The 23,494-nt window shown below is 42.4% G+C and overlaps 1 protein-coding gene across 2 annotated transcripts in view; it reads right to left on the reverse strand.

Annotated features, from left to right (window-relative positions):
* Positions 1 to 23,494, reverse strand: part of CRYBG1 (crystallin beta-gamma domain containing 1) — a 225,633-nt gene that overhangs the window by 36,913 nt on the left and 165,226 nt on the right. Inside the window, exons 3-7 of one of the 2 annotated variants that reach the window (XM_060419523.1) lie at positions 14,075 to 15,666; positions 7,109 to 9,437; positions 4,322 to 4,369; positions 4,116 to 4,234; positions 1,836 to 2,004 (exon numbers count right to left, since the gene is read on the reverse strand). In XM_060419523.1, the coding sequence (XP_060275506.1) occupies positions 1,836 to 2,004; positions 4,116 to 4,234; positions 4,322 to 4,369; positions 7,109 to 9,437; positions 14,075 to 15,666 (4,257 nt within the window). The remainder of the gene's footprint in view (positions 1 to 1,835; positions 2,005 to 4,115; positions 4,235 to 4,321; positions 4,370 to 7,108; positions 9,438 to 14,074; positions 15,667 to 23,494) is intronic. The other variant, XM_027972398.3, reaches the window with a different exon arrangement.

The raw sequence follows: 23,494 nt of genomic DNA on the forward strand, positions 1-23,494 counted from the left end.
AGTCATAAAGGCAAAGGTGCACGTTTATGGTGATTTACAAATCTCTGCACTTTGATCACTGTTCCATGCCCTGCATGTCCATGAGACACACTACAAAAGGCCTCTCCTGGCTGAGTGCCTGGGCCCCGATCGAATATTTATTGAACCTCTTCTATGCTGCAGAGCAAGGTGAACTGAGGTACAGAAAAAATGGTAACACTTGGGTCAGTTCAGGGGCAACTCTTTCAAATATTAACAAAAGGAACAAAGTTAATGAGCTGAAAAGGTGACTTCCTTGAATATATGTTGTGACTTTTATGTGTCAAGGAACCATAAACGCAATCTGTTAAAAAAAAAATTCATCATGTATTAGGAACCATAAAAATGTTCCTTCTCTTTAACATGACACCATTCTGAAAAACTTATTGCAAGGAAATGAACCATAAAATGTATACATTGTTAAATGCACAAAAACATTCATGAAGCATTATTTAAGACAGGGAAAAAGCTTAAATACCATAGGAAGAAGAAAGGTAAAATAATTGAAAGCACATCATATCAGTGGGATATGATGCTCAGTAAAACCCCAAACCATGTAATACCATGAAAAGCACTAATTGCATGAGGCCTGCTATCATCAGCCAAAACAGGAGGTCTCTGTACCAGCATGCTTCATTTCCCCCAGCCCACCTTCTTGGACCCTAAATCCCCACCCCACCAGATTCTCATATCTCTCACAGTTGCAAATCACTGGGAGATGTTACAAGTCGGGGTTTAACCATCAGCAAGCGATACAAAGAGAGTAAAAAAGAGATTGAGAGTCAGTGTTAAAGGAAAACAACAGGTACTTGTATAATGATCACAATTACAGAAAAAGCAGATTATAATATGTCAAAGAAAGAGTAGAGAATTCAGAAAAATGAAGGAGAGACGCCACCTGAGAGATAGGATTTGAATGACATTTTAAAACATTGCTGTATAATGAGTAATAAATAAAAACTGCAGATAAATTATTCCACTATGACATTTCAAAATGGTGTCTGTTACATCTTGCATAAAGTCTATCACATTATGCACTTAAAATTATTAAGAGATAAATCATTTAGAATACCAATCACTCAGAAATGTTGACCCAGGAAATAACATTTTCTTCTGCCAAAAACTGTTAGTCATTCTTACTCATTCTCATTTTGGAACATGTCTTTTTCCCCTGTTGCACTCTGATACCCAAGTCTAATACACAAATGGAGCTTTTTCACTTGGAAGATACCTTTTACATTTTTAAAAGGTAAAGAATCATCAAATTCCAAGAGCCACAAAGAACTGATTCAAGTTCCTCATTAATGAATAAATAACCAAGAAATGTTTATCCAATCCATAAAGTGGCCTTAAATACTCATTTTCTTAAAACCCACATGAAATCCCAGAGTTAATAACTGAATTATCTTTGGATTATTTAGCTTTCAAAATAGTCCTGTAAGCCACTAAAGGTAATAAGAACTCACAGAGCAACCAAAAAGATAAGTAAAAGGAAAATCTGTTCTTACAGAGTTCATCAAAACTAGGTTATTAAATAAAATACATTTGCATATGGAAATGGGGGCCAGGAAAGAGAAATTCATATTTCAGGATTTATTCTGAAAAAAAAAGACTAATTAGAATGTTTCTTTTCTAATTAACATGCACAAATATTTACAATATAGAAAACCTATCCATAAAACACAAAATATTTTTCCCAATCACTTTTATCACAAAATGAAACTCTCAAAAGAATCACATCCAGCATTCAATAAGTATTTGCTGAATGAATAGATGAAATCCAGTTTGCCTTTATTAAGCTTACTAATTTTACCCACCTGGACCACAAGTCTGATTGAACCAATCACCATGGGCTTAGGCGACACTGCCTCATCCTCATTTCTTTCCAAAATATCTTCTATACCCCAGAGACCAGAGAGTTCCAATTCTCCTTCTTCTAAAGGGATGGAGTGCCCTTCAAAATTTGGTTTCTCATACAAAATCCAACTAAGAATAAAATACAGCAAAACTATTAGCCAGTCTTGGTGAGAGAGATTTTGATTAGTCAAATATTCTGGCCAATAGAGTGTGTGAGTGTGACTGTGAACGTGTGTGTGTGTGTGTGTGTGTGTGAGTGAGACTGTGAACGTGTGTGTGTGACTGTGAACGTGTGTGTGTGTGTGTGTGTGTTAGTTGCTCAGTCATGTCCAACTCTGCAACCCCATCAACTATAGCCCACCTGGCTCCTCTGTCCATGGAATTCTCCAGGCAAGAATACTGGAGTGGGTAGCCATTCCCTTATCCAGGGGATCATCCTGACCCAGGGATCAAACCTGGGTGTCCTATATTGCAGGTGGATTCTTTATCATCTGAGTCACCAAGGAACCCCTTATAAATAATATATTAGGGGCCAATTCTCTCCCCAGTAACTCAGTGGTAACAAATCTCCCTGCCAGTGCAGGAGATACAACAGGAGACGCAAGTTTGATCCCTGGGTCAAAAAGATCCCCTGGAGAAGGCAATGGCAGCCCACTCCATATTTTTGCCTGAAGAATCCCAGTGGACAGAGGAGCCTGGCAGGCTATAGTTCATGGAGTTGCAAAAGAGTAAGACATGACTTAGCAACTAAGACAAAACAACAATCAGGATTTTACAGAACTTTTGACTATCAGTATGAACATTATAAAGCTACTAATTTTTATAGTAGCTCTATAGTATAGTAAGTTTGCCAGTTGGTGGAAACAGTAATGTCAGATAAATGGGCTTTTATTGTAATGTTTTTTCTTCTTATATATGTAAAAAACACTTTTGAGGGTTGTAACTTATATACTAGAGCCATATCAATGGATATACTGACACAAAGGACTACTACATGCATGCTAATGGAAAGCATTTTTCCAGTTTTATTGAGATCTAATTGACACATAACACTGTATTAGTTTTGGCTGTACAACATGGCCATTAGATGTGTGTGTATGTTACAAAATGATCACCATAGTAACTTTATTTAATAAACCCACCACCTCACAGTTAAACAATCTTTTTCCCTGTGATGAGAATTTTTATGATCTATTCTGTAAGCAACTTTCAAATATACTATGTAATACTTATTTAATGACCCAGAAAACACATTTAAAGTATTCTTCTCAGCAACATACAAACACTAAATAAAAACCTCGTGACAATATATGACAGTGGTAGTCTTAAGTGCTCATACTTCTAAGAAGAGATGCTAAGTTGAAGAATCAGTATTTCATGAAAAACAAAATTATAATTTTCAGTTTTCAAATTTAAGAACAAAAGCTAATTGTATTTTCCCAATGAATATGTTAAATATACAGAAAAATATATTAAAATATCTAAAGCCTAAAAGGAAAATGCTGCATATTTAATCAAATGGAGAGACCCAAAGAAAAGCTTACTAATTTTTTAAACCATAAATGCCTACAGCCCTACATCTTCTTTTTAAACAAGTTTATAAATAGGTACAAAGATTCATATTTATGCCAAGTAAGTGATTTCTTTTTTTTTAAACCGCTTTTCTTTATTCAATTTCCTGTGTATTTCCTTGAAGCAGTTAAGCTGGTAAAACAATTTTTTTTCACTAGTTTCTTTACTTAACAAAAACTATCTGCTGTCAAAAAGTTAGAAAATAAATTTTAGGTTAGCCCTTAACTGAACTGTTACTTAAAAAGTTATCCAAGATGTTTTCCCTTATAGAATTTTTAAAATTCCTATCAGCATGCTTAGTGCATGGCCTATCAACATGAGTAGTACAATTCTTAGCAACCTCATGGAAAATTAAAAAATCAAAAGTATATTACAGACTCTGGTGATCATTAGTCCAACCCAACATTATGTGGGAAAAATGAGAAAAAGAAATTTATACTGCTGCATTTTTCTGATTCCTTTAGCATCAACATGCATCATTCCTAGAATCAGAAATGTTAAAAAATGTTTTTCTTAGATACACTTTTAGTATTCACTAAGACTAGTATTGTCTGCCCTTTACATTGTTAAGGGCATAATTTAAAATAAGTACTGAGGACCGAACAGTTAAAAATTAAAAATGTGAAACACACATGCTCTGAGTCAGGAACACAAAGTGCCACTCTTACCATCCTCTAACGACTTTTACTAGTATCACAGGAGAGAGGCTCCAGGCGCTACAATCCTCCACGTCACTGAACACTTCAATACATGCCTCTGAGACGTGGGGCTCGCTGTATATCACCACCTAAGAAAGCGAGAGTGGTATCAAGTGCTGCTGTTGCACTTTGTCAGGTCAAAATGATTCTAGACAAGGAACAGAAAGTAATCTTACTTTTCCAGGTCGGGGATTGATTTTATTCTGGACGCTTCCTCTAAGTGTCTGTAATCAGATGAACAAAAACACAACAAATAATTAAACTTCATGGAAAGTCCTCTTTTCCCCTCACATAATCCTTTAAGTAAGATCATATTTGCCTCACACTTGACAATTTGGAAACATATCTACATATCTACTTTGATCTATACCAAAGTCATTTTAAAACTTGAATCTATTAAAGGTAAGGGCTTTTCCCCCCCTCTAACTGATTTTGCCATTTCAGTTTCTCCTCATTTATATGCTTAGGAGATTTTCACCAACCTGGGAACCTCAGGGCCCAAGAGTCAGACCTATGTTTTACACTAGTTCACAGAACCAGAATTCAGCTAAGAGATCATAATTCAAACCATCCCAGTATAATTTCAAATAGAGAGAGAAATTATAATGGATCAATCACTTATCCAGAATGAGCTGAATCAGTTCTGTGTGTTCCTATACATATCTTATCTGAATCTATAAATAGTGTTTTTTCATCACATAACAACTAGTCTAAATAAAATGTTTATGGTATATCTCACACTGCTCACTGCACATGGTTATTTAATCCCTTTTAGAGGAACAAAATATATTTTTATAAACTACAAAACTAATCATTTTCAAGCCCAGCTGGCAAGACCAGTAAAACTAGAAATGTTTAAGATAATAAAAATGTAATTACACTTGTAAAAATATGATAGAACATGGACTACTTTCATTGCTGACCAAGAGGCCCATTCTAAGGACTGCCTGGGATCTGATGGCTCTTGCATGACACCAGGGTGGGCTATGACTGAAAGGCTACAGGAAGGGCCTCAGTAGAGCATTATTACAGATTAAAATGGCATGTGCTTATTTATATGTGCACATTCCAAGAAAATAAGCTAAAGAGAAAGCCTGATATTAAAATAAAATTTCAGACATTAAAAAGAGAATACTTATACAGTCAACAAAGCCCAAGACCTAAAGAAAAACAAACAAAAAAATTTTTTTAATCACAAAAAGGCCTAGAGAAAGTATAAAGTACTCTGTTTCTCTTTTTCACTCCACTTGACTGGATTTTTCAAGAGATTCCATAGTGAAACTGTGTACTCCGTTGTCAGACTCACCGGATTGTTGTCAAATAAGAGAAGTGATCTAAGAATGATTAAGGAGAGAGAATAAGGCTGTCATGAATGAGAAGTGGACCAGTGGCAATTTTGTGCTTGAGACAAACACTTTAAAATTGCATGATTTCTAAGTGCTATAGGCTGATTCAGTTTTATTTGTTTATAGCAGTGGTTCTCAAAGTGCAATCCAGAAGTCCCTGGAGGGTCCCCAGTGCCCTTGCAGAGTCCATGAGGTCAAAACGATTTTCATAATTAGAAGAGGGTTCTTTGTTTTGCATAGAATGGTGGGGAGGACCTGGAGGGGACTTTTAAGTCCAGGCAATTTTGAGGCATGTAACTTTCCTTCACGTGGCATATAGGATCTTACTTTCTAACCAAGTATCAAACCCACGCCCCATGCCATAGAATCGTGAAATCTTGACCACTGGACCACCAGGGAAATCCTCAGTATTAATTTGTAATATAATAGATTTTCCAATAGGCATAACCCATGTGAACAAAAGCTCTTTGGGATCCTCAATAAGTTTCATTGTATATCTACATCTAGACGTGTGTGTGTGGTTGGGTAGGTGTGTGTCTATGGCATCCTAGGAGTAAAAAATTTGAAATCTTATGAAAAAAGAGATCTGATTTATTACTGAAAGTTCAACTACCCTTTTGAAAGAGGTTCCAGAATTATATTCCATGATAGGCTTGTAGCAAAAAACAATACAACAAATTTAAGTGGGGCAGTGCCCTGTAGAAATGAGGAAGGCGGCAGGATCTTTTCTGCCTGGTTCTCATCTTCACTTGCCAGGTAGCCTGGTTCACAGGGTGGGCAACAGGAATACAGTTGCCACTTCTGTTTCTGGGCTTAGCAGAGCTGAGTTCTAAACTTTATCATCTTCTTCCCTCTTTCAACTTGAGTATCAAGCATCGTAAATGAAAACCACAAATTTATGTCAAAAATTGAGTAAAGAAAACAGCTTATAGCAGTCAGAAAAAAGATGGAGAAATCAAAATCATATTTTGCCATCCTCTCTAATGTATTACAGGAAAGCACCAATGTAAACCAAACTCTTCTCCCCAACAGCTTTGCAAGAAAAAATATTTCCCTAATGAAAACTAATTCCAAATTAAGAGAAAACATTTTCTCAGCCATGTGGGATAAACATGGACTCCTATGTAGGGGAAGAAAGAGCAAATTTCAAAGTGCAAAACAAAGGATTAGGAATAAGATTCTTTGGTGGGGGCAGAGAGGTGGGGGTTCAAGATAAATGAAGCCTTCACAAATCTCCACTAAGTTCCAAGTATAGTGTTGAGCATCTGTGTAAAACAGAACTAGGGAAGAAAAAACACCCTGTCTCTGAATTCTCAAGGTACCTTCTCTATACCTTTCACAATACAACATATAAATTCACAAGTGCCTTAAGATATCTGTAGCATATTTTTCCCTGCTAGAGTATGAATGCCTTGAGAACAGTATCCAAGTACCTTTTCTCTTGAACTTTAACCTCCATTGTACATAGTAAGTTTTCAAATGTGATGAATGAGTTAAGAAATTATTGTATAGGAGCATAACCATTTTTAAACAAATAACATGAACTGCTCATCACCCTGCTTTTCCTCTGATTTTTTTTTAACTACCTCAAATAAATGATACTATGTTGCTACTTACTGTTGTATCTGATAAGTTGCTACTTACTGTTGTATCTGATAATGCCATTCCAGAAAAAGAAATGCTTGGGTCAAACCGGCTGGCTTTGAAGAGACCAGTGAAGTCTGTGTCACTGCTTCCATAGCTTGGCAAGTTTGATTTAAGAACACTTTCAGTATGATTAGACGTATCACCGTTGGTCTTCAGTTTTGAAAATTCAGAAAATTTAGTTTCTGGCATGGGATGGTTGCTTTGCAGATCCAGATCCTTTTTGGTTTCCTCTTTTTGCAGGCACTTTTCCATGGGGCTCAGACTTTTCAATCCCGAATGAGATGTATCTGACGAGTTGAAATTGAAGACCTTTAAGTTACTGGCTGGCAGACTTGGTTGTTCTTTCTCTGAACTACAGGGTGGGGCACTCTCAGCCACGGGCTGCAACACGGAAGGTCGAGAAAGAGAACTGCTATGAGCAGTACCGAAAGATGTGGTCATGGTATTGACTGATGTTACAGAGGGAGAAAAGATTTTGTCTTGTGGTAGAGAAGATAGCAAGCTTGAGAAAAGTGCACTTTTTTCTAGCCTCGATCTCTTGACTCCACCGTTTTGGACATCCTTGTTCTCTTTGTCATTGACTTCTGGAGCTGCCAGGGGCTCATCTTTCCCGTTAGTATGAGTCTGCAAGGACTTGAAGAGGACACTCTGTTCAGTGGATGAACGTTTGGGCCTCAATTTGGATTTGGTGTCAAGATTCTGCATCAAATGTAAAGCTGGTGACATTTCCAACTGGCCTTCCTTTTTCTTCCCCAAACCAAAGGTAAACACGTTGGGATCAAACACCTTTTCTAAATTGTCCTCGTGAATAGGCGGCATGGCAAAGTGAGGGGCGGGGGAGTTTGGCAGCCTGGCCTTCTTTTTCTTCTGGGGCATACACACAGTGCTGTCCATCTTTTTTATAATCTCAGTGAATTTCTCCATGTCAGAAGAAGAATCGAATACACTATCATCACTACCAGCAGAGATGTTCAAAAGACTGGCAGGACTGCCCTGGCCATTCACAACACTCTGACTAGGTCTTTGAGGGGTTTCTAAATGACTTCTGTTGTCAGGGAAGCTGGTGGCGGTGGATTCAGCCTTCAGGGGTTTTCCATTGTCCTCACTTTGAGCCTGGACAGGCAGAGTTGCTTCTGATTCGGGTGGCATGACTTGTGCGCCAGATTTTACTACATGTTCCTCTTTGCAGTGAATGTGTTTGGGTGATGTGCCCTTATTGCCCTGTACTTCCTCTTTCTGGGGAGCACCACTTGCAACGGAAACCACTTGGAGTTCATTATTGTGACAGCTTGGCAACGGTGCTTCTCTAACTTCAGAGCTATCTGTGATGATCCGGGAGCAGCCCCCCTCCGTGTTCTCCACAGGGAGCACGAAGGACCTGACCTGGACTAGGACCTTGGATGGACACTCATCTCCCACAGCTTGCAGGCTGTGCTCTGGGGACAAAGGAGGGCTTGTCTCCCCTCCTCCTTCTCTTCCTTCTGCAAGTTTGGAGGGAGGCATTGTCTCATTATTCTGATGAGATACAGGCAGAGTACATCCATTATGGCTTTCTGACACTCTGAGATCAGTGCACACAGAACTGCTTACAGGAGCTTGAGCACATGTGTCTTTGGTATCATCTGCAGGGATGGGGGCAGCCAGCGACAGAGAAGGCCCATTAGATGACTCAGCTGGGGGCTGTGAGTCAGGAAATCCAGGCTGCGGCTTTGCTATGGCTGTTGGAGGTGGATCTTTGGTATCAAGAATGGCGGGGGTGTTTTCTGCTGTATTAGTCATCTTTTCAAGTTCAAGTCTTTTGCTGTTAGCAGCCTTGGAGTCACTCTCTCCTAAGAGCTCCTGGTCCTTAAGGGGAGTCAGGGCAGCAACCACTGGTTCGGAAGGGCAGCCAGCATCTGTTTGCACATCTACCTTATCACCGTGGGGAAGCTGAGAAACAGGGGTCTCCTCTTCAGGAAGCGTCCCTTTGGCTTCTGCAGATGATGGCTTCCCCGGCACACTGTTCTGGTGGCTATTTGGCACCACCTTCTTTTCAGGCTGCTCCATTTCCTTGGCTTTTTTGGCTAAATTCAGCTTTGCCCTCTCGACAAATGTTTTATTAGAGGCAGGAGTGTTCTTCAAACCTCGAATGTCAGTGTGTCTCGGGCTGCTGTTTGCCCGCTTGTTTTCAAATAAGGAGATTTTGGTGGCAGTGTTTCCTTTGTGAACCGGCTGGCTAAATGGATTATGCTCATTTCCCAAACTGTCAAGATTCTTAGGATTTTTAAGATTTAGTTCCACGTGTTTGGGCCTGGCAGGGCTGCAAGAATAAAACAGTATCAAGATAAGTTTATTAACCTAGGTTTTAAAGCAAACACCGCAATTTACTACAAAACTGAAAAGCCAACATCTGATAGGTAACATTTTTTATGAAATTATTTTTAAACCATCCTAGATATACTGTCAATTATCTTTAATGGATGTTTCACTTTCTTATGAGGGATGAGAAAATTATACAGCTAAGAGACTCTACAGGTGACAGGTTAACAAGTTTATCATAAGTACAGTGCTTGGCACTAGAGTTGACCCAAAGAACATTGGAACAAATTTGAATATTTCATGCACTCCCATACTTTAAATATATAAATGACTTTCCCCAGAACCAACTGTACTACTTATCATAACTTTTTAATTTATATTATCTCAAAGAGCTGGATTATAAAAAAATTTATTATTTACCTCTTTGAACAGTTTATTCCCATCATCCTTCCTCCATAAAATTTTTCTGATTACATAAAGTGTGTTCACTATAGACCATTTGCAAAATATAAAGACAAAAAATCATTCATAATCCTAACTACTCAAACAATATCCCTGTCAACATTCTAGTACCCTTCCTGTCTTTTTTGTATGCATAGGGAAATCTTTTCAACAAAATTGAGATTAGTCTGTTCATAGAGCTTGGCACCTCACCTTGAATTTAACATTTTTCAAGTTACTAAAAATTTATTTGAAAAGTCTTCATAATGTCTGCACACAAAAGTCCAGCACATAGATGTACCGTGACTTACTCACCATCACTCAGTTGTTGGTTCTGCCGCCCTTCATCCTCTCTTTCTCACATTTCTTGGGTATAATTGTGTTGTGCAGTGCTAAGTCGCCTTAGCCATGTCTGACTCTTTGTGACCTCTTGGACCATGGCCCACTAAGCTCCCCCATCCACGGGATTCTCCAGGCAAGAATACTGGAGTGGGTCTTCCTGACCCAGGGATCGACCCATGTCCCTTACATCTCCTGCAATGGCAGGTGGGTTATCACTAGGGCCACCTGGGAAGCCCATGAAATTAAAAGTCTTTGAATGTATACAGTTTGCTTTCTGAGTTAAAAAAAATGTGCTCTGGCTTTTACGCTAATTATCTGGGTGAACTTGGTCAAGTTACTTTAGCTCTCTGGACTCTACCTTCTCTATCTATAAAAACAAACAAATGAAAAACTAGATAGTTTAGAACAGAGTTGGTTCACACACACACATTATGGTTGAAGACACCCTTGTAGTTCTCTTCAAGGGTTGCAGTTGGGGACAGTAGAGACTGGAGGATGGAACTGCTGGCCAGCAACCCTCCTTTCAACTAGAATCACTCTGACTTATCTATCACATATGTCACTTTTACATAAGCTTTCCAAGAAGAACAGACTCCAAAACAAAAATATGTCCAAATCATTGGTCTAGTGGTTTATTAAAAAAGGTAAGAGATAACAGCCACAAACATTCACTAATGGCCAAGCACTTTCTATACCTGCCTCATGTGCAATTTTGCACATTCTCTCTCAAGATGTGGAAACTGAGGTCTAGAAAAGGTAAGTAATTGGCCTGAAGTCACACAGCTATTAAGCGACAGAACCCAGATGTTCTTGTTTCAGATCCCATGTTCCTAACAACTCTTCTATCCTGTTTTCCCAGGAAAACAATAACCTCAGTAACCTCCTCTGGTTCTCTCCAGTCTTATGAGCCAAGGAGCCAATAAATTATCATGAGATCTATAAGATAATCATACTTTAGAGGCCATCTTGATAAAGAGAATACAAAGTAGAGAAGTATTAAGATCTCACACTGTCTCCTGCATGGACTCACTGGCCTTCAAGAAGGTTGGCCCTGATGAGCCTTTTGAAGGAACAGGCAGGATGACTTTGGATGAAGACACCTTATCCTTCTAGATAAAATGAGAAGACTGAGAAGACTTGAGAGGTCCTTCCTAAATACAACATTTAGAATTAGATTTTATTTTTTAATTTTTAAATTAAATACTAAATTTGCTATAGTCTCATGAATTTCTCCCAGGCATTGCTTTCTCCTGTATCTTGAGATATCTAGGCTCTCCCATGGTGGACCCATATTTGAAACTTAAAAGCAAAATTAACTTATAAGCACTTCCTTAAAGATTAAATTCTAAAACCAGTGAGATGAGTATAAGTAAGAGAACTTACAAATGCTATCAGTTACTAAGGGATGTTCACATATCAGGGAATATACGCTTTAAAAATTCTCACTGATCAGCTCAAGGAACTTAGTCAAACATCAAAGCAGACCTCATGATATAAAAGGAAAACACTCTAGGTTAGCCAAGAAGCTACATTAGGGACAGGACACACATATGTGCACATTAAAGATTTACACGAAGATCAAAATACCTTTCACAACCGAACTTTCTGTGCTATTAACTTCTGCTACCGAGAGTCACTACAATTAACCTGGTTCAAACTGATTAAAAGGAAGGCTCCTATAATTCATGTTGTAATGCCTTCATTAAGATGTGAGAAGGGAAAATACCCTGAAGTCTAAGAACCTGTGGCTGTAATATGAAAAGAAAATTCTCCTTATTCTAAACATACCGTTTTAAGAATCTCAACATTCAATACTTGGTAGAGAACTGAAAACATAATTTCTCTAACAGCATCAAGAAACATGCTTCTTCATAGTGATTATTTTTCTGGGAATATGAAATGGTTTTAACTCTAAAATTTCAGATTCAAGTTGTTTTTATAAATAATCTGAGTATCACTTCTACTTGAAATACAATCAGAGAAAAAACTAAAGGGTCTGAAAAAAAAAATCCATCAGTCAAATGGAAATGGGTCAAAGGACTAGAAAGAATTATTAAGTCTCCATTCCAATAGTTGGCCAGTTCACCAAGTGCAAGGCCATGCACAAAACAGAATTAAACTGAGCCTCTGGGAAAGGAAAATTTTAGGTAGAAAATAATTATTCCTTAGAAAAGGACATTTGGTTTAGTTCTATTACAGGAAACAGCACATGAAGAAGACTTTCATTATAAGATGCTTTGTTTGTTTACCCTATCCCTTAACAGTGTAACATTTCTGGTTTTTCCACTGGTGTATTCTGATTGGAAGTCAAGAAGCGTCCTTAATCAGTGCAACAACATGTCTCTAAGGCTCACACTTAGGAGGTCTGAACATTCAGTCACATTGGCCTTCTACAAATAATGGGCATCATTCACTCAGGTTATTTCTCCAAGGCTGCTCTTACAGAATAAATTGCTGACTCCATCAAAGTTCTCCAGGTTGGCAGCTGGGTGAGGTAGCTCAAGTTATTCATTAAGCAGGTTTTCCTTGCAAGTGTTTACCAAGCAGACCTCCTACTCTTAAGCTTACTTATCCAAGAATTCAAGCAGAATGAATCTGTTCAGTTTATGAATCATAATGTTGGGAAAGTCTCGGCTTTCTTTAAAAAATGTGTGAATATAGGAAAACACCTTGAGCAGTTTAGATATTCATTTTCACATTTGCTGACTGAGAGATAGGGGAGAGTTGGTGGGGAAAGGGGGAGAGTCTTGAGTTTTATAGGGTGCCCTCCCTGTCCTATCTGCCTATACAGACTTCACTCACCATCAAGGCACAATCCCACTTCCTCCAAAAAAAAAAAAAAAAAAAATCAACAGTGATTTCCTCCTCCTTTCCACACCCCAGTCTTAGGGATGGTAACATTCATGTGGCAGTTTAATCAGATTATCACCTCATATAATTATTTGATTTGTCGGCATCTTGGGTGCCGGACTGTGTCATAAACTGTTCAAAGGCAATATACTGAATCACAGCTGTGGCTTTCCCCCACATAGTTCCCAGCACACTACCATGCACAGAAGGTACTCAATAAATATTTGAAAAATCAATAAACTTAACAGCACAGTGGTCACAGTCAGCTGTTGAACTTGATCCTTCTAATGTGTCCTTTCATTTGTCAAACAGCCTCCCAGTAAAAACACTGATCTTTCTTCATGTCAATAACTGAAAAATACTTTTCGATCTGGGAGCAAAAATATCACCAAACTTCCTAACATCATAAAAGGGAAGAAACAACCAAGATACTTGTATTAGAGATTATTATTTTTTAAGCTTTAGGCCAATAATGCACTAAGTTCCATAAAAGGTTCTGTGAATTCTTGTAAACACACACAGGTCAAAGCTACTGGGTGTACTGTACACACTAGAGTTTGCTCCCTGTTTTCAAATTCACCACATTTGCATTTTAAGAATGTTCCACCCAGGAATGCTGGTGTATATTTTGAATAAAGAATAGAATGAGCTCCAGTCAAGCCACGTGGTTGTCTATTAGTTACGTAAATACTGAATCTTTTACATTCATTGAACTTACAAGCCTTTTATTAATAGGAATTATTAATAACAACCGACTAGGGTCCTGAACGGGCCATCTTCTTAAACCTTAATTGTGTCAATTACTCCTTCACCATCTCAATTTCACCACCCAGGAGAAAATTCAATGCACAGGCAGTTCCTCCACGAATGCAAAGACTCCGAGCCCCTCAAGAGCAGCTGGGCTGGCCCAGCCCAACTCTTAAGCTTACTTTTCCAAGAATTCAAATAGAATGAGTCTGTTCAGTTTATGATGATAATGTAGCAAGTAACCCCGCAGTTACTTACAGGGTCACTTTGGTGGTCACCGTCGACCTGCCCACACCGAAGTGGTTCCTGGGCTTCAAGCCCTCGGAGGCGTCAGAACCTCCAGCCAATCTGCCCAAGTCTCTGCTTCGACCTCCGTCTCCCCGGCCGTCCAAGAGGTGGGGGAGCGGCCCCCTCTTGTGCTCGGGCTTGATCTCAGGCAGTAGCGAGCTGCTCTTAACCGTGAGCTCCCGGGGGATGACCCGGGCCGCCTCCTCCCCGCTTTCCTTGGCGGCCGGGCTGGGGCCGGGGTCTGGCGCCTTCTTGAGAGGGGAGTCCTTGGCCGGAGCCCGCGGGCCACCGGCGGGCGAGGTGGGCACGGCCTCGGGGACGCGGCTCCGGCCCCTCCTCTTGGTGGGGGACGAGGTGGGCGGCGGCTGTTTGCTTCGCTCCGGCTCCCCTCGGAGCTGCCCTTTGGGGCTGGGGCTGGGCTTGGACTCGAGGCCGGCAGCGGAGGCAACGCCCCCATTGGGGGCCGCCTGCGGAGATTTCACTTTCTTTTCTGCACAGCCGTTCTCGGCAGCCGCGTCTGGCGCCACCTCGTCCTCGAACACCGTGTCGTCCCGGGGCGCACAGTCGGGCAGCGGTGGGTCAGCGCCGGGGGAGTCGGTGGATCTCTGCGACCGCCTCCGTCTCCCAGACCTGCGGCCGCTCGACCTCTTTTCCATGTCGTCGCAATCGCCGCAATCTTCCGCCCCGGGGCTGATCACGACCGGCTCGCCGACCTGTGCCACCTCGGTCTTACTCAAGTAGATGTCCAGAGTCAGCACTTTTGCTGGGTGGGCGCGCTCGCGGGGCCGGCAGTCTTGCCCCGGGGACTCGGCTTTGCCATTGACTGGTGCTGAGCCCGCCCGGTTCTCCGAACCCTCGGCGGGAGGGTCGCCGGGCGAAGCCGAAGAGTCCTCCGGGACTTGGCTCAGCACGCCCTGGGGCTCCGGAGAGCCTCCGTGGACACACACGAGGTGGGGCCCTTCGGCGGTATGCTCCCCAGCGGGCGAGCCCCGCACGCCCCTCGATCCCTGGGTGGGCTCCTGCTCGCTGCCAGCGCCGGGCGAAGCGTCCTCCCCCGGACTGCGGATGAGCGCCTCTGCGCTCTCCCGCCTGGAGGAGTTCTCTAATGAGGAACGCAGCTGCTTGGCAGTGGCGGTGGCATCTGGGAAGGTCTCTCGCTCTGCCTCCAGAGGTTCTAATTGGGGTGAATCACTTTCACAGCCCTGCTGCACAGCCGCCGCTGCATGGCTGCCCCGGCCAGGTGATCGTGTGGCGTCCGGGGGGGCTGCCTGCATGCAGCCCTCGGGGTGTTCACCCTCCGGCTCCTGGCACTTCTCCTGTGGGGAGCCCTCCTCGCACACGTCTGTCGGCCTTGGTTGGCCGCCCAGAGGTTGACTCTTCTCAGTCTCCCTTTCTGGGAGTTTGGAAGAGGTTACTTCTTTGGGAGAGCCTGGTTTGGCATTTGAGCTGGTGGGACTCTCTAACCCATTTCTGCTGTTCCTTCTCCTTCCGGCCGTGAACAGAGTGCCAAGTTTCCCCAAAACTGGCTTCCTTTTGTTCTCTTCTGGTGGTTGTGCTCTGGACTGAAAAATAAAAGGGGATGGGAGACACAGATGTGAGAATCCTGCTTTTCCTATTAGTATTAATAGTAAGTACATTATGGAACTACAAGCCAAAATAGGCTTGAGTTTCTAATTGAAAGCGAGAGTTACATTTTCGCATTCATTCCAACAAAATAATTTTTTTTCACTTTTTGAATTTTTCTCAAACACTATTTCTGCTCGGTGCTACCGAAGAGTAACATTTCCTTTATCTATAGAAGGAAAATCATGAGAGAAAATTCGGAACGTCCAAATAATCACACATGCAAAATAAATAACTCCCAGTTCTGTTTTGCTTTATACCTCAGTTAGTCACTCAGTAGTGTCCGAGTCTTTGCAATCCCTTGCACTATAGCCCACCAGGCTCCTCTGTCCATGGGATTCTCCAGGCAAGAATACTGGAGTGGGTAGCCATTCCCTTCTCCAGGGGATCTTCCTGACCCAGGGGTTGAACCTGGGTCTCCTGAATTGCAGGCAGATTCTTTACTGTCTGAGCCACCAGGAAATCCCATAAAGATGTAATTCCAAACAGCCATGTCTGCCTATAGGGCAGCAGTAAACATGCTAAAGTATGTTAAAGTGGAATTCCCCACCCCCCTCCCCCCAAATACCTCCACTTCTTTCTTTAGGCAGGAAGAAGAACAAGGAAAAACAGTCTTCTCTTCCAGAACAGAAAGAAGCCACTTTGGGTTCAACTGAAAAACCTTAAGAAATCGAGTTCAAGTACGTGGGTGTGCCCCCAGCCAAGTCGGAGGTTCTCAACTGGCCAGGCCGTGCCCGTCCAATGGGAGAAGCAGGTGGACATTCAAACATCTGCTGGTCCCCAGGGAACACAGCTGGCCACTGCCCAGCTCACCCAAGAGGCTGTTGCCCGTGGGGTGTTCCTGGGTGTCAATATGGGGGCAGGTGCTGGAGGGAGGGCAAAGGTGCAGGGTGACCACGTTGTAGGTCCCCCGCCATGCGTCACGGAGGACAGAAGAGCGCAGGACTCTCCCACGCTGACCTCGGCCAGGGATCGATTCCTCAGCAACCCAATGGGCTCGGGGTCCGACCTATCCATGGGAAGGGAACCACCTCCCCCCCCACAGCCCCCACCACCTGCGAGAGCCGCCCAGTGCCCGTGCCCATAAAGGGGAAAACCCGTTCCTATTCCATAGCCTGGGGCAAAACGGCCGGCGCCTGCACTGGAGCGGGAAGCCAGGAGCCCGCTCAGAACAAATCAATAAAAGCAAATCCGCCAATGGGCGCCCAGCGAGCGCAGAGCTGGTAGCCAAGGGGCCGGGCAGGCAGGAAGAGGAGGCCCGCCTGCGGGACGGAGGGAGGGAGCTCAAGCGGGAACCCAGCCTGGCTCCCAGCGGAGGGAAGTCTATCCTGGTGACAAGCCCACTGAAACCCAACCCCACACACGTCTGGCTACAACAGATTTAATATTAAGATTACCTCTTTCACCTGAAACCCAGGAGCTAGCTTGACCCCCACCTTTCCAGAAAGGTGAACACACAGGGCAGTTTTTACATATTGACTGTTTACAAGAGAGGTTCCTGAATCACTCTTTAAAGCTTGCTCCATTTCATTTGAAGTATATGCAGCCAGTGGACTTTGGAGATGGTGGTAAACAAAAAAGACTAAGATAAAGCATGGAATTAACAGGGTCCACAAGCACTTACTGAGACAGCCCTGTTACTATATGCTGTGCTGTGCTTAGTCACTCATTCGTGTCCGACTCTTTGTGACCCCATAGACTATAGCCTGCCAGGCTCCTCTAGAATACTGGAGTGGGTTGCCATTCCCTTCTCTAGGGGATCTTCCCCACTCAGGGATCAAACCCAGGTCTCCTGCATTGCAGACAGATTCTTTACTGAGACACCAGGGAAGCCCCCTGTTACAGTAACATCATATAATTCTGTAACGGCAATGTGAGGTGCTTGTTACCCTACAGCCGAAAGGAGGAAAGGAAAGATCCAAGCTGAGAGACTTCAAGTATATTACGTGTGGGGGCAATATCAGGATTCAAGCCCAGGTCCTCATCTTCCAACCCCACCTCCCTCAACCCCACCCTACAGGATGGTGCAATGGGCACCCCTGAGCCAGAGTTAGCCCAAGAGAGTAGACTGCAGACCACACTTCCGACAGGAGCTCATGAGGAAGTTTTACTGAATCAGATTTACTGACAAACTCCAGAGGTGATTCTTCAGGCTGGAGAAGCAACTGGTGGGAACTTTGGAACTAAACAGCTACAGTGTGAGGAGATGGACAATGGAATGTTGTGACCACAGAGAGATTTTGTTACTGAGTTGATATGCTTTTAAAATCTAGCCAAATTGATTAATAATTCAGTTATTCAGTGGTTATATAAACAACATAGGAAGAATTCACAGTGTAATTTAAGGGGGAAAAAAAAGTTAAAATATTCATTTCTTAAGGAATATGTTTGGACTCTTTCACTATGTGTCAAAGGTATTACATGATTTTTAAACATAATAAATCCTTATGTGCTAGACTTGCTAAGTGATTTATATAGATTCTTATCAGAGACTGTCCTTAAGATAGGTGGTGTTTTTATGCTCATTTGCCAATCTTTCTTATCCCTGCTTAAGGTCCCACAGTTAGTAGTCTTTTTAACTCTGGAAATGGAGCTCGTTGTCTCTGGTGCCTGGACAGGCCTTTAAACATATCCTATGGACTTCCCTGATAGATTAGTTGGTAAAGAATCCGCCCACAATGCAAGAGACCCTAGTTCGATTCCTGGGTTGGGAAGATCCGCTGGAGAAGGGATAGGCTACCCACCCCAGTATTCTGGCCTGGAGAATCCTCATGGACAGAGGAGCCTGGTGGGCTACAGTCCATGGGGTTGAAAAGAGTTGGACAGGATTGAGCAACTAAGCATAGCACAAAGAAGTAGCCAGGAATAGGTTTGAGTCTTATTGGCTTAATTCTAGCCCATGTCCAAAGAAAACTATTGTACAAATTATTCTGTCCTGCCAATGATGTTGCAATCAATCCATTTTTTCCCATACAGCTGAAAGATGTCTGATCAGCAGTCTTCTCTGCTCAGTACATTTTTTTTTTCATTTTTGACTAATAACTGCTTTTTACAAAATCAATTGTTCTTTGTAACTTGGTCTCATCAACTACTCAACGCCTCCTTCCCCCAGAGGAGCAGCCAGTTTGTCAACTGTCAAGCTGCTCTGTTTATTGAACTTACTTGAATTCCAAACTTTTGACATGGATGTTCACAATAGCTTCATTCATAATAATAAACTGAAAAATAACTTAAATGTCTATCAGCTAGTGAAAGGATAAACTAATTGTGGCACACCTGGACACAGAATGCTACTCAGCAATAAAAGGGATCGAACTTTAAAAACATGTAATGACATGGATGAATCTCATTAGCATTATGCTTACTGGAAGAGGCCAACTGCTGCTGCTAAATCGCTTCAGTCGTGTCCGACTCTGTGCGACCCCAAAGACAGCAGCCCACCAGGCTCCTCTGTCCCTGGGATTCTCCAGGCAAGAACACTGGAGTGGGTTGCCATTTCCTCCTCCAATGCATAAAAGTGAAAAGTGAAAGTGAAGTTGCTCAGTCGTGTCTGACTCTTCACGACCCCATGGACTGCAGCCTACCAGGCTCCTCCATCCCTGGGATTTTCCAGGCAAGAGTACTGGAGTGGGGTGCCATGGCCTTCTCAAAAGGTATAGAATGGTTCCACTTACATAACATTCTAGGCAACGTCTAGGCAAATCCAATCTATCATCATAGAAAGTACCAATGAATCAAAGGTTGTCTGAGGGTGGGGTGGGCAAGGAGGTGTGACTGGAAACAGGCACAAAGGAACTCTCAGGGATAAGGGCAGTGTTCTATATCTTGATTGTGGTGATGGTTACACATGTGCACATATCTTTCAAAACTCAAACTGTAGACTTTAAATGGTAAAATTTTCATATGTAAATTATCTTAATGAAGTTGACTTAAAAATGAAGCCTTTTCCCTGGGAAGTAAAGAGCAGAAACACGGTCCATCTGGCTCAGGTGCACATTTCATAGTTCTTAATCAATGGGGGCTTCGAGTTGTTTCAAAAGCTACTTCTTTATTTGCAGGGGAATGCTGTCTTCCCCTGAGGGGCCCTGCCTCTCTAGCATCAGATCTCTATGCAGGATCTTTTGAGAAGAGTGCAGAGTGAATCATTCCTCCTAAGTTCACAGTTATATCTTTGAGGAACAAACACCTCTTCTTAAAACAGGACACACATTTCTTTTCAGCCAGGGGTGATTTCACCCCAGTGTTCATGGAGAAAGAATGAGTATAGTAGATAGAAGACAAAATGAGATGTTCTGGGAATTATCTAGAGAGTATAAAGGACAGAAATGGTCTGGACCTAACAGAAGCAGAAGATATTAAGAAGAGGTGGCAAGAATACACAGAAGAAATGTACAAAAAAGATCTTCACGACCAAGATAATCATGATGATGTGATCACTAATCTAGAGCCAGACATCTTGGAATGTGAAGTCAAGTGGGCCTTAGAAAGCATCACTACGAACAAAGCTAGTGGAGGTGATGGAATTCTAGTTGAGCTGTTTCAAATCCTGAAAGATAATGCTGTGAAAGTGCTACACTCAATATGCCAGCAAATTTGGGAAACTCAGCAGTGGCCACAGGACTGGAAAAGGGCAGTTTTCATTCCAATTCCAAAGAAAGGCAATGCCAAAGAATGCTCAAACTACCGCACAATTGCACTCATCTCACACGCTAGTAAAGTAATGCTCAAAATTCTCCAAGCCAGGCTTTAGCAATACGTGAACCGCAAACTCCCTGATGTTCAAGCTGGTTTTAGAAAAGGCAGAGGAACCAGAGATCAAATTGCCAACATCCACTGGATCATGGAAAAAGCAAGAGAGTTCCAGAAAAACATCTATTTCTGCTTTATTGACTATGCCAAATCCTTTGACTGTGTGGATCACAATAAACTGTGGAAAATTCTGAAAGAGATGGGAATACAGAGCACCTGACCTGCCTCCTGAGAAATCTGTATGCAGGTCAGGAAGCAACAGTTAGAACTGAACATGGAACAACAGACTGGTTCCAAATAGGAAAAGGAGTACATCAAGGCTGTATATTGTCACCCTGCTTATTTAACTTATAGGCAGAGTACATCATTGAGAAACGCTGGGTTGGAAGAAACACAAGCTGGAATCAAGATTGCCGGGAGAAATATCAATAACCTCAGATATGCAGATGACACCACCCTTATGGCAGAAAGTGAAGAGGAGCTAAAAAGCCTCTTGATGAAAGTGAAAGAGGAGAGTGAAAAAGTTGGCTTAAAGCTCAACATTCAGAAAACGAAGATCATGGCATCTGGTCCCATCACTTCATGGCAAACAGATGGGGAAACAGTAAAAACAGTGTCAAACTTTATTTTTTTTAGACTCCAAAATAACTGCAGATGGTGACTGCAGCCATGAAATTAAAAGACGCTTACTCCTTCGGAGAAAAGTTATGACCAACCTAGATAGTATATTCAAAAGCAGAGACATTACTTTGCTGACTAAGGTCCGTCTAGTCAAGGCTATGGTTTTTCCTGTAGTCATGTATTGATGTGAGATTTGGACTGTGAAGAACGCTGAGTGCCAAAGAATTGATGCGTTTGAACTGTGGTGTTGGAGAAGACTCTTGAGAGTCCCTTGGACTGCAAGGAGATCCAACCAGTCCATTCTGAAGGAGATCAACCCTGGGATTTCTTTGGAAGGAATGATGATGAAGCTGAAACTCCAGTACTTTGGCCACCTCATGCAAAGAGTTGACTCATTGGAAAAGACTCTGATGCTGGGAGGGATTGGGGGCAGGAGGAGAAGGGGACAACTGAGGATGAGATGGCTGGATGGCATCACCAACTCGATGGATGTGAGTCTGAATGAACTCCGGGAGTTGGTGATGGACAGGGAGGCCTGACATGCTGCTATTCATTGGGTCGCAAAGAGTCGGACACGACTGAGCAACTGAACTGAACTGAACTGAGTGCCTCCTTAAGTAGGAGCCTTTGCACCTAGAGTCCTAAACCTATAGAATGGGAGGCCAGGGACCCAGCATCTTCTGCCTCGACCTTGATGGTCACCTGCTATGAAGGGAAATGCTTTGCAAAGAGGCCATGGAGTCCACCAGACTCCTTCCTGCTTCCACAGAGCTCTCTTCCTCACTTAGGGTCCTGAGCACTCTCAGACTGTAGCAGAGCCTTGAAATCCTGCAACCTCCTTTGGAGAGCTTTAGACTCTGTCCTTTCTGCCCACCTGACTGTGCAGAACATGCACTTGGACTCCTCCTTCCACCCTTGCCCTACTGGGACGAGCTCAGTCCACAAAAGGACAGTGTTAGAAATGGTCCATGGATTGTGTGCTGCGATCTGTTTTAGTGTTCTTGTTGGCAAACATTCAGTTTAGTTCAGCTCAGTCACTCAATCGTGTCCAACTCTTTGTGACCCCATGAATCTCAGCACACAGGCCTCCCTGTCCATCACCAACTCCCGGAGTTTACTCAAACTCACGTCCATCGAGTCAGTGATGCCATCCAGCTATGGCAAACATTACATGTGGCTCATCAGGAGGGGTGTGTATCAGTAAGGAGACTGCAGTGCTGTTCTCTGATTTTCAACCTTCTTGGTATGGCAGCACCTATCATCAGCTGCTGCTGCTAAGTCACTTCAGTCATGTCCAACTCTGCGCAACCCCATAGACAGCAGCCCACCAGGCTCCACCGTCCCTGGGATTCTCCAGGCAAGAACACTGGAGTGGGTTTGCCATTACCTTTTCCAATGCATGAAAGTGAAAAGTGAAAGTGAAGTCACTCAGTCCTGTCTGACTCTAAGCGTCAGCAGCTGCCACTAAATAAAAGCTACATTGTATTGTTATACATAATTTCAGAGATCTCTGTCTCCTCACTGGTGGGGAACCAAAAATCAGGAAATACAGGATACATTGTTAATATGCCAAAATGTTGGGACATTCAAGCCAGATAGTTTGTTGCTTTCTTTCTTTTTTTTTTTTTTTTCAGATTAACTTGAAGGCATTGCTTTAAATTTAGAAGTGTTTCACCTGAAATCAAACTCATATCATTAGTGTATTTTTAACTATTATACAGAATGCTGTGGGCAGTTAGCAATTTGAGTCTGAAACTCAGAAGCATTCAGTTTATGGAAAGTTACAATCCCTAGAAATATTACCTAAGTTTTAAATTTTGTAGGGGATAAAAGCTGACACAGACAGAGACAGTAATTTTCTTTGATCTTAGTTACTGGTGCAGAGCGTGCAGTATCTTATCTGCCAGTGCCCAATCCCATGGACAGAGGAGCCTGCCGGACTACAGTCCACGCTCAGCACTGAGCATGCATGCATGCACCTGAAATCATATTTGGAGGTTGAAGAAAAATATGCTGAGCATATTATTTGAAAATGTATCTAATGCATTATACTGTTTGAAAATAAGTCATATATTTCCCACCTTTTCCTTGCCCAGTGGAATAAGCTCCTTTTAAGCAAGAAAAAGATCTATTTGTATTCCCAACACGTAGCACAGGGACTTTCAGGAGAGGTGGACATAAACTATCTGATGCTACTAAAGAATTAGTAACAACACCCTCCCTCCAAAAGGGAGTCACCAACACCCTTTCGACAACTGTAAACATGGTTGGGTCTAAACAAAACAAGAACAGAACGGAAACCTTTTTCTGCATAAGACTCAGTGTGGTCAAGAATGTGCAGCTCTGTTCTGTCCATGGGAGGATTCTGCCCAGTGATGCAGAATGACTGCTGGCACA

The sequence above is a fragment of the Ovis aries genome, chromosome 8, assembly GCF_016772045.2.
Source record: "Ovis aries strain OAR_USU_Benz2616 breed Rambouillet chromosome 8, ARS-UI_Ramb_v3.0, whole genome shotgun sequence".
NCBI lineage: Eukaryota > Metazoa > Chordata > Mammalia > Artiodactyla > Bovidae > Ovis > Ovis aries.